Raw genomic sequence first — 17293 nt, 5'->3', positions numbered from 1 at the left:
ACAGGCGGGCGGTTGGATGAGTGGCGAGCGGGCAAGGCGTCATACCTGAGATAGTGAAGAGCATAAAACATGCCGTTGGCTTTTACCTCTCCCCCGTGTTGGACCTTATTGTAAAATGAAAGTGGATGAGGTTAATCTACCCTCTCACTTTGAGATCCTCCTGCAGGCTTCTCTCCATGTCTGCTGTCTACACTGAGCTCAAGGGCTCACTAGAGGGAGTCAGAATCCTCTCCATGGAAGCAGTCTTCGCTTGACTGACTCCACAGCTAATGCGCCAGCTCTTTCTCCTTTGTCTTTTTCTTTTACGCCATTATTCCCGCGTTAGGGTGGAGTCCCTTTTATCTCGAGTGAGGCAAAGAATGCGATTACGGGTCATTCTTCACACTCCTGTGGGTGCGGTAGATGGCAAACTTCACATGGGTTCAAAGGCAAGTGTCTCTGTGTGACACACAACAAGAGAATCAAGAATCCTCCCAAATTATCTTGATGAATGTCTTAATCAAAGTCTGTCCCTCTCAGGTTTCGCCTCATTGGAATGTTATGATTGAATGTTAATAATCTCCCTCTCTTCCACGTCCGTTGTGTGCGAGGGCGACATCAGATGCCCACTGATGTGTTTGAGGGGATGATTGTGCAGTTTTGTCCTTCCGCAAGGCCACGGACCATTTGAGTGTTAACTTTTTTAGTTGTGAGTGATGGAAATCCCCGCTGACCTTTTTGCTAGTTGCCGGTTATACCCATGAGGGCTGAGGGTAATGAGCAAATGACAGCGAGGACAGTGCGTGTAGAGTGCAAACTGATGAATATGGACAAATGTGAGCAAAAAACACGAGAAATGTAATTTGTGCCTGGACAGAAATGTACTGACTTTTAAAGGATGGCAATAGGAATAAAAGTGATCAAATGAGTGGTCTGAATTTCCAAAAATGGCCGGGTGAAAAGAAAAAGAAACAATGTCCTAACGCTGAGAAATGACCTACAACAAATACACGCTCAATAGGAATGAATAGAAAAGATATGTTTTTCCATTATTTGAAGTCTGACCTTTGCAATATGAGAGCAAATAGAGGGTGAGTCTGGTAAAGGTCGAGGATAGCAGAGAAGAGGGGAAAGTGAGTGAAATTATCCACACTAAAGTGAGTAGTGGTAATACTACAGTATTTGATAATTGATGCTCCAAATTAAAGGGGTCCTTACTTGACGAGTTCAATTTGTACAGCGGCAATCAACCCAAATTTGTCAAGTAGTCTGTCAGTAAACTAGGCAAATGTTGAAAGTGACAATTGTGATGCAGAATTTGATGCAAAACACTTTTACGCCATAAACACAAAGCAATTTAAAAACCAGTATGTGGTGGAACTCTTTCTGAATATGTGGTCTATGAACATATATTCTTATACGGTAAGGCAACTGCCACATTGTGTTCACAAACAGGAACTAAGCTGGCATACCAGATTGGTCATTTAAAAAAATGACATCTCAGTCAAAGGCATGGTGACCTTCAATCGCCTACTTTTATGAACTGTAGTTTTGCTCGACCTTAATTTAAGTCTATGCAAGGGATGTCGAGGAGAAAAGTAACACCAGAATCAAAAGAATACAATGATTCCTTTTTAGGCATGTCTTTCTCCTCTTAAAACCCGCTGCCATGCTACTTTTGCACTTGGCAGAATGATGCTAAGAATAAAAAAATAAAACTTGAGAACAAATCAACAGTGCCTCTGCTGGTTGACACAAAGTAAGACACTCCTTTCGGCCCCATTTTCCTTAAGATGGGAACAATTCCACATAATGCACTTTCAAGGTCTATGCTTATAAGATTATTTCTAGTCAATTTTATTCCACATTGTCTAAAAAGGTAGTGCCTTCTTTCATTTTAAATTTAACGAGTTAACACTACGGTTCTAGACTTCGTTTAAACTGTGTTTGGGTAAATAATTAGAGCAATTCAGCCGGTATTGATCAGTGCAAGAGAATAATCAGGATGGATTTGAAAGCCACTCAGCAAAGATATCACTCAAAGCCCGAGTTCAATCTCTGCCACAGCAGATCATTAGATTCAAGTGGATCTCATCATGCATCTCGGTAGCATATTTCAGCAAAAACAAGGCGAACCAGGCGTGACGCTCCGCAATGGCGTGAAGTCACGCTCTGATTAGAAACTTATATTAAAAAGTGATAGTGATATATTATTACCTGAAGGATTTAGGGAACTCCTTCGCTCAAATTAACCCGCGTTAAAGTCATCCAAAGGAACGACCGTTAAAATCCCTGAACAGGAGAAAGCTGGGAGAAAAAAAACCTCAAATAAAATCCTTTGGTTTAAACTCACTTGTGAGTATCTTCCATGTCTTTTTTTCGTCGTCATAGTACTGGACCAAATTGCTGGGGAGGCGATCGGGTCCAGGGGGCAAACCACCCACCAGTAACAGCATTCTCTTATTGGAACGGATTCTGGAATGACAACAGTAAACAGTTGAAATGAATTTAAAAAAAATAGAAAAATAAACACAACTGCTTCCACTGAGCGGCTTACGAGGCTTTTGTACACTTTTATCCCAATGAACAAAACGCACACTTTCCATGGTGCCGTGTTATTGAGTGGTTATTACACTCTCGAAAGGTATCGTTCTAATTAGCTGTGAAGCGAGGATGGTCCTGTGGGGGGCCATGCCGGAGGGGAAAAAGGCAATTGACGCCATAACCCTGCCTATACAATGTCTTCATCTCATTGGCTGTAATGATTCATGTGACGTCCCCCGGCCGTTTTGTGAGATTTTGCGTGTGACGCATAACCCCGGGGCGCTGGGCTTTACGTTACATTTAGGGAATTGCCTGGCTCCTAATGGGCTCCAACACAAATCCGGCAATTAATCACAATGTGCAGTAATCATATTACATTACATTCAGTCACATACACCTTATTTCCTTTTTTTCATATTGTCCGTTTTTATGCTTGACTACATCACTAGCATTGTACTCACTCTCTCTGTGCCACTGGCCCACTTGGAAGTGTTTTAGGGGTTATTCATATGCAAATGAGCCCCTGGACAAAGATAATGGTGATTAATTGAGAGGAGAGATACAGTGGCATGTGAAACTAATTATGAGGATTTCCAATGCTGACCTAACTCAGGCCCTCGTGTGAAAATAGATGTTACACATGGACACAGACATGTTCTACAAATGCAGAACATAGTTACTTATTATTATAACATCACTGCCAATGATTCAAACTCCTGACAAAAGCAGATCGTTAATACATAGAAGTCTTATTCATGATTTGATTAAAAAAATGCATGCATTTATTCTCATCTCATTATTGCCGAGAAAACAAACATGAAACTATTTTAATTTTAAGGCATCTTGTTTACACTGAGCAGACAGAAATGGGCGGGTATTAAAGAGCAACTTTTTATTAAACACAGTGGTGGGCAACCTGTGGCTTGCAGGCCGTACATTGTACAGCCCATGTGAGCAATTGATTTGGCCAACGACATGACTGTGGAAACAAAGACATGTTTTGAGGGACCTTAATTGAAAAACTAAAATTAAAAAGCCTTGAAACATTTATCACACGCATGCTCAAAAGAGATGATAAACATTTTGTGCAATATAAAAATAACTAGTCGACTTAGCTCGTAGTGCTTTATAAATGACATACAAAGACACTGTAACATCTCAACTATTTACCCACATTCTGTAAACTCAGGTTTTACTGACAAGATAGTAGACAAAAAATATGTGATGTTTGCAATCTTACCTGCTGGCCGTGCTCTGCTTGCAGTGCTGTCTGAAGGGCATCAGGTGGTAGTTCATGGCGTCCAACAGCAACTTCTGGCACACGGGGTCACTCCTCATAAAGTCCACCGACTGTACCCTCTCTACCAGCTCCGGGGCTGGGATGAGAGCAAAGCGCAGCCTCTTCATGAGGTCCGGCGCGTAATGCATTCGGGTTTCGTGGTCGTGTTCCAACCACAGCACCGACATCTGAAAGAGCGCCAGCTCGGACTCCACCGGCGGCGGCAGGGCGTCCAGCATGGCGCACATCTCCTCAAAGTTGAGCAGCAGCACGTCCTCCACCAAATATTTGTTGGCCAGCTTCTTGGTCTCATCCAGTCCGTGGAGGGCGGCAATCTTGCAGATCTGCTTGTAGTTCTGCACTGAGATCTGGTCGTTAAGAAACTGCACGCTGAGCTTTGTAATCTGGGGAATGTTGAGTATCTTGCTGACCGACAGCACCTCTTCCACCGTGTCTAGGGAAAGCGTCACGTTGGCCGTGTACAGGTACTCCAACACGAGTCTCAGTCCGATGGATGAGCAGCCTTGTAGGACCAGGTTATTGATGGGCCTGGCACTGGGGGTCACCAACTTGTCGTCGGGCGAGGAGGACGGGGTGCTGCCGCTGCCCTGATTTCCCTTGCCGCCCTCGTTGTTGCCGATGGCGTTGTGTGAGGAGAAGAGCGACCTGAAGTACTGGGAGCAGGATGCCAGCACCGCTTTGTGGCAGTGGAAGTGCTGCCCTTGGGCGGTGAGAGTAACATCGCAGAAGAGCTGCTTTCTCCACAGCAGGTTGAGCCCGTGCAGCAGCGTGTCACTGTGCGCCGGGTCAAAGGTGGACGTTCTGTCACCCGATCTTGACATGGTCTCCTGACTGTGGACGCCACCTGGGCAACACATAAACCATGCAAGCCATTTACTTCAGAGCACTAAAACACCCGACGGCTCAGTCGAATGAAAAAAAAGGGGGAGACGCAATCTCTTGGACAAGTTATTGATCCAGAAATGACATCCCACGTGGATTAGATAGTCTTCAACTTCTTCATGGTCAAGCAAAAAACAAACTCAAAATGCAATTTACTTCCCAACATTGTGCAGGACAAGATGGTATTTATTTTCTATCGTGGCGCTTAAACCACGGCTATGGTTCGGGGGCGCAAGAGACTCATAAGAAAGACCGACCATCTGCGGAGCTCTACCCGGCAATGAGGCTCCACTCGGCGGGTACGGAGCGGCGAGATCCCCGCTGGGGAGAGTATGCAGCATGGATCTCCTCTCTCGCCGCCCCCCACAGCCGCGCGCCGCCGCTACCAAAAAAAAAACCTTATAGCACGCGCGTTTTAGCGCAAAAACGTTCAAAAACAAAGAGTCAATCTCCTCTAAAAAGGGCTGAAAGTTAACCGCGACACATTCGACTTTTGTTAGCGATCGCGACTAAAACGCCATTTGTGCGTGCGTAAACTTACGCGCGTCTGTGACAACTAAATGATGAGAGCAGCCACAACTTACCTGACACACACTCACCACCACGCACACACTCCAAGAAAAAAGAAAGTAATCCTCCAAGGGGGGTCCCCAGAAAGCTCACTCAGGAGTCCCTTCTTTTGTTGCCTTTCTTTCTTTCTTTTTTTTAAATGCAAGTCCAACCCCCCAAAAGTCCCAATTTGGCGTTATTTGTTGATCATTTGTTTCCTTTAGAATTAACCAGGAGTGTACAAGTGTGTAAGAGGGGAGCCGTGCTTTCTGCAAGAGGAGAAGAAGAAGAAGAAGAAGAAGAAATATACGTGTGACAAATTATGCTACCAAGAAACAACACATCATTATCCTTGGGCCTGGGGCTCAGTGAGTCGTAACGAGAGTAATAGGAAATCCACGGTTGGGGAGAGAAACGGTCGTGCATGGCCGGTGGAGAGAGACCATGCAGGGGTATGGATGCTGGAGAGACTCGCAAAATTATGGCTCAAGGCTATTGTAAAAACTGTCGAGCGTAAATGACTGCGATTTCAAACATCTATGGAAGAAAGGAAAGAGGAAAAAGGGGGGGAGAAAAAGGCGAGTCTCTTGGTTTTTTTTTCCACCCCTCGCTGTTATGGAGAGAAACCGTCAAGTTTTAGTGCGCATTGCTAATTAGTCAATTTCTCTCTGCCTTCACAGCCCGGCGACTTTGCTGCTGAGCTGAAACTGCTAATTTCTGGGACCAGCCTTTTTTTGGCTGTGAACTGGATGGATGAATGGCTTGTCTCGCACAAATGACAAAAAGCCCCTGCCTTAATCTCCATCGGCAAAATAACCCCTCAACTCCCACCCCCTGCAGCTAGTCCTTCAAAAAGCAAGGTGTTCCATACAACTTGTGCATATGCATCATAAACTGCACGTGCAATCTATGTTCACTATGCACCTTATGTTTCAATGCATGTAGAGACCGGACATTAAAATTATAAGACATGTAGGCCACTGCATGTTCATCGACATTACTTTTTATGATATGAAATGCTAGTACTGATAAAATGTCAAACAAATAAATAACAGCACATCTGAACACAAATGAGAGTAACGAACCTGAGCTTGGATTAGAATATGCATGTGCACAAAGAGGCAAATATAAAACACATTTAACATACAGGAATACATCTGTATATGTGTTAAGCTTAATAGAATGATTGTCTTGGATCATTCAAACTTTTCAACTGCGCCCATAGTCCTATGGGACACACAAAGTACTTTGAAGTGAAATAAACAACATTAAACACCGATTTTACCCACATTCTCACACCATCTATCAGTAAACTCATACAGTAAATCACAACCCAGTGTGTATTTACGTTTTACTTGATACACAGGAAACTGGCAATGGAATTGGCCGTCACTTGACCTAACGGCCATGCCAACGCACTAACATCAAATCAATTTGGTAAACAAATAACACACAAAAACGAAGACATCTTCTGTACAGTAACACCAAAGAGATGCCTTATTGCGACAATCGTAGTACCCCACGCATTTTCATGGTCTCTCATACAGTGGTCACCTTCCATCTGGCAGGCGTGTAATCGATGCGCTTCTAGCTATAATAAAAGAATCTAAAGAATCAGAAACTACACCTCCTGAATGAGATGTATTAGATCGGAAACACTAGATTAACCATGACACATCAGAGCCCAGGCATGTTAACCAGACCACTACATGAAAACACACATCATCATACTCCCCCTTCTACGCCCACACCCGGTTTGTATAATTATCCTAGCGTCTGGATCTATCCTACAGAGGTCCATCAAGGGTCCGTTCTGATGGACTAAAGCCGCAAGTGGCCTCCAAAATATGAAATTATGTGCTACAGAACTTGGATGAATCCAAATCTAAAGGGCAACCCCAGAATTGAGGTCTATTAGATAGAAAACAATATATTGGTAACCACGACACATGTGGGTGCCCGATATGTTAGCCAGATTACTGAACTGAAAGCTCACCTCACCTCACCTGCACGTCTCTCATGAGCCCTCTACAATTGTCTCATTAATCTATCATTCAATCTATCTAATGTCCCAAATCCCTTTCAACTTGGCACACATACATTGATAACACTCAAATGTCTGAAAGCAATTGTTACAGAACTTTTAGGAGTTGTACTCTCTGTACAAATACCATTAGTATGATAAGCACACTGACTTGAAGTTTGTTGAGTTCATGGCATGCGATGGTAATGCAATAAAAATGGTTAAGATGGCTTATTAGGACGTAATGAACTGTCAATTAAAGACGAGCTCAATTAGAGAAAATAAACACCCATGTGGGACTCCCAAGAGACTGGCAGTGACAGATTCCTCAAAAGTTATAAGAAATGACAGGTAGGGATGAATGTTCACATACTATGAAACTGAATTTTATGCTATAGGTATGGACATGCACTGACTAGGGTGTGTAACATACTTGCATCCAGGTGAAATGTTTCAGTGATAATAACAAAAGCATTAATAAAAATGTCATTTGAAACATGCCTAGTTGGTGTTTACTACAGTTTAAGTTGTAGTTGCGAGGATGCGTGGCAGCGCTACAGTAGTTGGCGGTGTTGCACTTGGGAGTCACATACTGTTATCTTTACAAGCGCTCAGTTAGCACTAAATTACCCAAGTCTCCAGTGAGCCATTCTAACACAATAAAATGACCATTTCCAAACTCTTTCAGCTCTTTGTAGCAGCTTAGTCTCCTGAGGCTGCTGGTCTTCAGACTACGGGGCATTTATGGTTGCAGTGTGCATGCAAGAGGAGGAGGTAGTAGTGGTGGTGGTAAAAGGAGGAAGAGGAGGGTGCTACTGGCAGTGGTGATGGTTGTGGTGGTGCTTAGGGGGGGTCATCAGATAAGAGAAGAATTTCAAGACTAATTAAACCCGTTGAGACAAAGAATCACAGTACAGTGATTTACAACTCTGTGCCAGTTAACCCGACTCATATTCGGGTGTCATATTACACAAATCAGATCAAGTCCACCTACACGCCTATATATGACGAAGCCTTCAGAGACTATGCCAAGACCAGGAAGACCCTTATAAAGGTCTTGCACTGACAGCTTTGTATTATTATTATTTTAACAGCAAATATAAATAAGTCTACTGACTATGAGGAACGGGAACCTATAAAGCATTCTTAACTGCATGTCCACACATCATAAGGTCTCACATGTTTTGTTTGATTAACATGGAGGTTGAACATTTCCTTCCTTCATCGCACAAAAACAAAAGGACAAAATGTAAAGTTGTGAATAGCAAATCAAATAGCAGGTCCATAATTCTGCTTGCTAGCTTTTGCAGACAGAAAACGGGGGTGAAGGGGGTTATGCTAAGATAGAAAGTATTATTTTCCTAAATGGAAGGTGTCAGATGGTCACGGAAATGTGATCGGCTGTTCAAGATCACTGCTTCCCATCTGCAATTTGTGACGTGTGAAAGATTCAGCCCAAATGTGCTCAGCAAGCGTAAATCCTCAGCACTTTCTCTTATCGTGGAAAAGCAAGATAACCAGCTGTTTACAGATCACAGAACATATCATATTAATATCATGGAGAGGGCGATATCATCTTGTTGTTAAAAAATAGATTTTTTTGTTAACTATCTGTGGTACGGTATTGAAATCTATGAATTAGTATGTGTTAGTTAAACAAATTACATTAAACTCGTGCAGTACACAGACACAAATGCACAATATTCAATTACCACCCAAATTCAATTACATACAATAAATAATTTCATCAGCTGATCTGACATGTTTCAGACTTTCCAATTCAAACTTCTGTTTGAAGTGTATTTTGAAGGAGAATTGAGTCCTTAAACTTGAAAAATCCTATATCAAACTTTTAAGTAACCTTGATCAACATTTCAGATGTTGTTTTTAAAGTAAGTTATGTTTCATTTAAAATGAAAGCTCGGATACTCTCATCAATTTACAACAGTGAAGTTTCAATTATTTGAGTACTGAGTACTGATTCAAATAATAGAATACGTGTAAGCATATGGGGCTCGTTGAGGTCATGAAACAGTATTTTAGAGGTTCAGGAGTTTTTGAATGGATAGCAGCTGCTTCACAGAGACTTGAACAGTCTCCCTACTTCCACCATGAAGGGAACAAATGAGGATAAGCCAGGGAGTCAAAGGTTGCAACTTCCCTTTCTAGCGATGAATTTGGGAGTGGAAAGACAGCTGAATAACAGTATTTATTGTACTGCCATCTTACAGATGACACCTAAACCATCTACAGGGGCAAAAAGACAAACAAGACAGGACTAGCAGCTTAGCATTTACAGTATGTGCCATTCAGGGAGCCCTGCTATTCTCTAACCCCCACCACAGACATGCCTCAGGGAATCAGCAGGCAGCCGGGAGAAACAGACGGTGCAATGCCCCCCACTCAGCCCCCACCCGTATGCAGGCATGGGAACATGTATGTAAGGTTATCCAATTAAATAAATAATACTAAAATGTTAATCTGTTGTTAAATGGTAATAGAGACTGACCTATGTGGTTTTGACAGGGGGGTAGAGAAGGAGCTTGAAGGTGGGATGGGAAGTAAAGAGGAGGGGTGCTACTTCTGCTGCACAGTCCCCCAGCGTGATGCATCTACCTTCAGGGTGGCAGCAGGCGTGGAGTGGGGTGCGACGGAGCGAGCACGAGCTCAGTGGCGCGGTCACCTGGGGACGCTGAAGCTGTTGTAGCAGGACTGATAGTTCTTCCTTGGGAGGACTGCAAGATGAGCCCCATTGTGTTAGCAAAGTCCTTCTAGTACAAAGTTCTCAAGCCTTCAGAATCATATGCTGAGAGAAGTTGCAAATATTTTCTCTCTCCTTCCTGGCAAAAAAAAGTTACCAAGTATTAGAAACAACTTCTGTACTTGTCAATTTCTAAAGGCTCTACATCACTAAAAACACAGTGCTTATTTTATAAACAAATCCTGATTGGGCTGAAATTCACTGAAAGCCACGCAGAGATGTACAAACCTTTAATTGAGATAATATCCATGGTAAATGTTGATTGCAATAATTTACAATTATTCAGGCTATATTTGTTGCTCACGCCATCACAGTTGCGACTTACTGTAGGGCAAGGGTGTCAGACTCGGGTTGGTTCGCGGGCCGCATTAACGTCAACTCGATTTCATGTGGGCCGGACCATTTTAGAAATAATAATTTTCTTATTTTTTATTTTTATAAATGGATTAAAAGAACTGGATTAAAAGCCCTAAATATTCAATTTTTTATAGATCTAAAACAATGTTTATTTGAGCTTTTTTTTCTTAGTAAAAGAAAATTTAATCATTTGTTTTTCATTGTGAAAATAAACCATTTTTCTTTAATTGTGTTCCATATTAAAGTTGCAAACTGGAAATATTTTCATATATTTTTAGATTTTACAAAATGATTTTTGAACTAAAAACACAAAGAAAAAATGGATTAAAAATTTCAATTATTGATTAAAAGGGGGAAAATCAGGAAATTTAATATACATCTATATCTATCATTTTAATTTGATCCTAAAACAGAAAGTCGCCACTGATGATTTACTTTCCCGGGCCACACAAAATTATGCGGTGGGCCAGATTTGGCCCCCGGGCCGCCACTTTGACACCTGTGCTGTAGGGTGTTTGCAGTCAGCAGTTTCTCCACGGGTTTAACAGGTAAAACAAAAGTACTAGTAGGAAAAAATATTTTTTCCCAAGTGGGTTCTTGCAGAATTCCTTGTTTAGAGACTGAGATGGGTGTCTTCATGTAGTATTATTTATTTTTTTAGTAAATAACAAGCCTCCTAGATAACGATACAAGATACAATATATAACATCATAGTATTGTAATGTCCTTGCGAGACAATGAAAAGAATAACACCGTTTTATTAACACGGTGACAAAAAGTGTAAAATACAACCACTCATTGGCAGTCGCAACACAGAAAACAAGCTGTCATCGCTACAACCAGATTGATGAGATAAAAATGATAGACAATACAACAGCACTGCCAGAGGTCACAGCCAATCACAACTGCTGATGAATTTGATACTCCACAACTCTGGCCAAGTGTACAACTCGATTACGACAATGGTGGTCAACAAGGTGCCAGATGAGGCCAAATAAGCCCCAAAACATGATAAGGCTAAAAACTAGAATCCTGTTACACTAGAAAAAATTAACCCTGCTAAAAGCACAAGTATTAATAACAATCCATAACTGATCATTTTATTAATTTCAGAATAGGGAGGCAAGGCAAAATGACCCATTAGCTGCAATCAAACCACAATAATAAAAACTGTAGGTCAGCATAACATAACAGAGCGAATGTGTGGCAATCTATTGAAATTTGGTTTTAAAGAAGTCATCTCCACACAAGAACATTTTTTATACCGTGAAGTAAAATTATTTACAACATGCACCTAAATGTGCTGCGAAGGTTTTGCTTTGGTTAGCAAAAGGCTCGGGAGTTAAATCAATATCTGTTTGTGAAAAAAATTGATGTATTTCATCAAAACATATAATATAGTTAGTTTAGAATGATATGTTGTAAACATAGTATTCACTTCAGTTAGTCCATTACTTTGTTGGCAAAGGGATGGCGACAAATTATTCTAAAGCTTTTCATTCTTGAAGCGTACATTTGTGTTGCACCTATCTTTTGGAAAAGTCAACGTCTAACACAGTCAGGTTTCGCAATTATTCAGTCCACTGACAAGTGAAACAAATGGGACCAATCCAGTGCATCCTGAATTATCTTCACTCCTTGAATTCCCTGACAATAATTAATACAATGGCAAATTTCTCTTACTGGGCACAATATAAGGTTTCCACTTTCTGAGAGCTGCTGAGAGAAAGGAAACTACCCGAGGCGAAGTCATACTGTGCACGTTGGCCCCTCGCAAGCAGGGTCACACGGTGACAGTGCCTCTTAGCTGGGATGATATATGTACAATACAGTGGTGAAATAGATTCTGAAACATGTTTTTAAAAATGGCAAACACCTTGACTTATGTAGTATGCAAGGCCTTGAACTGGACAGTTCCACCTCATACAAATGCAGGCCTGTGACCGGACGTTTCGTCGAAAGACGTTTGGTCCCCGGACGTTTGGTCGACCGGACATTTGGTCAACCGGACGTTTGGTCGACCGGACGTTTGGTAGAACGGATGTATGGTAGAACAGACGTTTGGTAGAACGGACGTTTGGTCGCCGGGTTCGCTCGCTGTCAAATTATGACAGAGTTTACTGTTGATATTTTGATATTAAATATTTAGATATTAAACTCTCTCTCATGATTATAATTTTGAGAGCTGGTTTCAACAGTAACAACCCGGTGACCAAACGTCCGTCCTACCAAACGTCCGGTCGACCAAACGTCCGGTCGACCAAACGTCCGGTCGACCAAACGTCCGGTCGACCAAACGTCCGGTCGACCAAATGTCCGGTCGACCAAACGTCCGGTCGACCAAACGTCCAGGGACCAAACGTCCGGTCGACCAAACGTCCGGTCGACCAAACGTCTGGGGACCAAACGTCCGGGGACCAAACGTCCGGGGACCAAACGTCCGGGGACCAAACGTCCGAGTACTATGAAGGCCACATGACATGAGCTCAATGAATACTTGCAAACCACTTCACACTATTTCATTCTATTATCATCCGGAACACATCAGTATATCGTTAAATATGTGTAATAAAGTGAAAATACACACACTGGACACTTCATTAGATACTTACACATTTAAATGAGAACCAAATACAACAGCTGGCAGTGAGATGATCATTTAAAATGTATGTAAGGCATGTAATATTTTGGTCACCTCATTTAGCCTGTTGCCCTAAGTCGCTGGTATGGGCTCCAGCACCCCACAACCCTGATAAAGTGTTGAAAATATGTATGGATAGCTACATCAGGGAGTGAACATGAATTTTACTTTTTTATATGAAATAATTTGTACATGATACAACAGGAAAACTTAACAATACCTGTGTATTAAATATTAATTAGCAGTAACAGGCTCAAACTGGCGCCATCACAAACTATTGTACCACAATTTTACTGTTTTGGACATTTTGAAAATTATAATTATCTTTCAGTTCCACAAACACTGTCTTGGCTCTCTTCTTCCCTCCACTAACAACTGTATTCTGCATCTTAAAGATATAGATTCTAATAAGTGTATTGACTTCGTCATTAGTCTTCCTGCATTGATTAAATCATGAGCCAAATAACACTTTTACTCATGGCATAGCATTATCATTGATAGCTTTCAGCAGTGGCATTTCAAAAACTCCCAAATGTAGATTTACTTACTTTTGTGCAAACTAAGTAAATTTCAAGGATGACTCATGATGATCAATGAAAACATGAAATTATTTTTTGTTTGATATTGAGTTATTGCTAGTCTTAATTTATACACTAAAATCAATTGAAAGGCTTCATCTATAAGACTCACCTCTTCTCTAGTAGAACTATTCCAACTTCTTATTGAGAATTTGAAAATCTGGTTCTGGAAGACATTGACAAAACAAACTTGTTGGCATGTTCTGTAAAAAAGGAAGCAAGGTTTTCACGGTGGAGTGGAGAAGAGAGGCAAGAAGAAAACGGTTTTCATTCAATATACCAAAGGTTTGCTTCTTTTTTTTACAGTGACAAGATACATTTCGATGGATTAAGAATTACTACTTTGATTTTTCTAATGTTGATAGAGCCATTTTGTGAGATTGGGAATTTGGGGTTCACATAAATGTGTGCTATAATTCTGCAAAATATGTAGAAAAGCGTGAATATTTTTTATCTGAGTAAAAATCTAGTATCAGGTGTACTTTCTTGAATTGATTTACGCAAAAGAGATCAGATTCATTGATAATACACCTGAATATTATTATTTATCTAATAATCATATTAAATCTAATAATGCAAAACTGACATTTTGTTTGTGTGTGTGTATGTGTGTGTGTATGTGTGTGTGTATGTGTGTGTGTATGTGTGTGTGTATGATGGGGCCACTATTCCTTAAGAGGTTTGCCGCCACTCTTATTTCGGCAGATGAGTGTATTACAGGTTTTTTAATTATAGAGGAGCACATTCCCCCAGCATCCATTAAAGGAATGCCATGCTAATTTTAAAACCTCACAGCAGGCACTGGCGTCGACTGCAAGAAAAGTGGATGAGTTTCTCTTTAACAGCTGTAATTTGTGTTTTCCAATCACCATGCTGATTTCTGCTCATTATGCTCCGGTTTCACACCGGTAAGTGAGCAAAGTTTGGATTGATTGACTCTAATTAACTAAGAAATGTTCCAAGCCATGGATTTATTATCATGCTAGCTAGCCACAAATGTCAGAGACTTTCACAAATTATTATCCCGCTAAGATAAATATCTGGGAAAATCAGGCGAGTGTGAAAGCAGAAGGAACATGTATTGTTATTGTGATGAATTAGTTTGGCATGTTTTCCGCACGTTAAAGAACCACTTGAGAGGATACACATTATAATGCATTGACAGATGATTTACTTTGTGCAAGTATAGAATTACACAAAATTAGTATCTTATTAGTTTAGCGTATGGTTCGGGTTAAGATACATTGGAAAAAATGTCATGTTTTCATAGGATGTTATCAAACCATAAACCAACCAACCACCAACATTTTCTATGCAAATTAAACTCAAATATGTATTTCGGTACAACACCATACTCGATACATGAACAGTAGTGTATTCCATAAATTGTAGTGTGATTACATATCTATATAGTACCATACATCCCACAGGTTTGTCATCCGTAAAAAGCAGCGCATCTTGATTTTCCGAGGCTGGCTGGGCCTGTTTAGGAATTTGGTACACCACTCTGCAGAAAGTTGGGTGTTCTGATATATAGCGAATGTGTGTGCTTGACGATTGGTCAGGACCAGCTCGTTTGTCCCTCCTGGCTTGCCGTTAGGTTAGAGCAGCTGCGAGTGATTCATGATTACTTCCGGATGTGTGTATTTAAACACCACGGAAGTGGTATTCATTGCTGGATTGTACAGCGTAATACTGCATACATCGCTGCAAAGGTACTGTTCCCCATGCTCCGGTTTTGTTTCGTTTTGGGATGTACGAGTCCTTGTTATTTTGTAAGGCGTTTTGAGTCATTAAAGTCACTATCATGAGCACAGTTCGTCTCGTCCCCTCCTGCTTCCCCGCTACTGGGTCCAAATCCCTCCGATCGCGCCACGACGTCTCGGCGCGATCGTAACATGATGTTTTATAGGGGTACCCTCTTGCAGTATACATTGTATGACTATGCAACCCAAGCACAGTGCAACACATAAATGGAAATAAACCCTTTTTCAAATGCACTGGTTCGTCTGTGAAATTACCAAGATGCTTGCTTGCAGAATGGCACCACGTGGCGGCTTTGAGCAAGGCATGGAAATAGAGCACAATGTCTACATAATTTGGTGTAGTTCTCAGTGTTTTTTTTATTATAATTGTTTGGTAATTAGCTTCAAACCTGTATAATACAGTAACCCTGGGAATATTTCTACAAGGTCTTCGATGTGTTTGTATGGTCATCCGCAAAACATAGCAGCAATAAATTGGAAAATATGTTTTTTTTTGTCCTCACAAGGGTTGCGGGGGTTGCTGTAGCATCACAGATGACACAAGGCAGACAATGTACACCTTAGACTGGTGGCCAATCAGGGATAGGGCACACATAGAGACAGACAACCATTTGCACTCACAATCATACCACCACCTAGTTGGAATCAATCCCACGCTGCCCACACCGAAGTCAGGCAATTGAACCACTACCCAATTAGGTGTCTCAAAATATATTTTTTATTTTAACTATATATATATTTTAAATGAGCTCCAAAAAGTGTCACCTACAAATTACTGCATGACTTCCACATTTTAATTTGAAAATATTTTCCTGTTTGGCTGCGGTTATAATTAAGTACAGTACACTTTGCTTCAATGAATTGGATTCTATGTTAACGTAGTTGTTCCACTTTCCAATGGTGACATGATGCTCCTCTTCTTTAAACAGGGAACTAGTGAAGACTGAATAAACAGTGCGTCTACTTAACTATTATGCCTGTCCTAGACCTTTTGTACACATCGTTCTCAAATCTCACAACAACAAAAAAACAGCCTGCCACATTACAATCTCATCACTCATGTTCCCCCAAACTTTGCCACCTTTTTCTAATTCTATTTTAAACACAACAACCAACACATCTCTTTTCCACTCACATTCTTTCAGTTTTCCCTCGCCTTCGTGACTCGACTCTGCTCTTTGGCTCGAGAACAAAAGGCAGTCTGGTCAGAGAGGACACCTCCATTGCCCTGTTTCAAAAAGACCTCAAAGCAGAGACTTTTCGTTAGCCTGGGAGCCACGCTCCGATTCCCATGGCTTGCCGCTGATGACTAAAAGTGATCGCTGAGGTGAATCGGCGCGAAACGAGCCCGTCGTCTGCAACGTGGCACCACACTGAAATGCTGCCTGTAAATTTTTATAGAAATTTATAGAAAGGAAGCCGCTATGGAAACCAAGAGAAAGAAGCACTTTCATATACAAAAGAATAAGAATAGCACAGTGAGGCTTGTGCATTCTCGTCTCACCGAACCACAAACTGCTAATGCAGCACATCAATTAGGTGTCCACACTAGTCTTTTCATTCCATTTAGCTGTGCGCCTTTGGTTATGAAAATAAAATAATCAAATCTAAAAGGTTAAATCATCATGCATGTTCAAGTATTATAATCTTACATCACTGCTCAAAAGTAGACTAAAGTGTCATCTGAAGCGTGACCACCTGTCAGTGTACTTGAATGCTAATCTCCACATGAAGCAAGATAAGCTCTAATACGGTGTAAAGAACATGTAGAAAATCTCCAAAATTAAACCTTACTGCCTATGTTTTTCCTGATTGGAAAAGAGATGTGTCAATTCAAGGGATTTGTTTACTTACTTAAATTGATTCTGCACCTAGCGACTAATAGATAACAACCACTATTTGAGGAAAGACAG

The 17293-nt window shown here is 41.1% G+C and overlaps 1 protein-coding gene across 13 annotated transcripts in view; it reads right to left on the bottom strand.

Annotated features, from left to right (window-relative positions):
- klhl14 (kelch-like family member 14) overlaps positions 1–17293 on the bottom strand; it is a 68996-nt gene that overhangs the window by 7914 nt on the left and 43789 nt on the right. For 7 of the 13 annotated variants that reach the window (XM_077614620.1, XM_077614619.1, XM_077614623.1 and 4 more), the window contains 4 exons: positions 13727–13780; positions 9961–10117; positions 3764–4667; positions 2333–2454 (listed from right to left, as the gene is read on the bottom strand). In XM_077614620.1, coding sequence (XP_077470746.1) covers positions 2333–2454; positions 3764–4667; positions 9961–10030 — 1096 coding nt within the window. In that variant the 5' untranslated portion in view covers positions 10031–10117; positions 13727–13780. Of the gene's footprint in view, positions 1–2332; positions 2455–3763; positions 4668–4962; positions 5248–5289; positions 5718–9893; positions 10118–13726; positions 13781–17293 lie in introns of those variants that run through there. The other 6 variants (XM_077614628.1, XM_077614629.1, XM_077614630.1 and 3 more) reach the window with 6 other exon arrangements.

Source organism: Stigmatopora argus, chromosome 12 (genome assembly GCF_051989625.1).
Source record: "Stigmatopora argus isolate UIUO_Sarg chromosome 12, RoL_Sarg_1.0, whole genome shotgun sequence".
Lineage (NCBI taxonomy): Eukaryota > Metazoa > Chordata > Actinopteri > Syngnathiformes > Syngnathidae > Stigmatopora > Stigmatopora argus.
The sequence above is the reverse complement of the archived record's forward strand: the minus strand, read 5'-3'. Positions and strand labels throughout refer to the sequence as shown.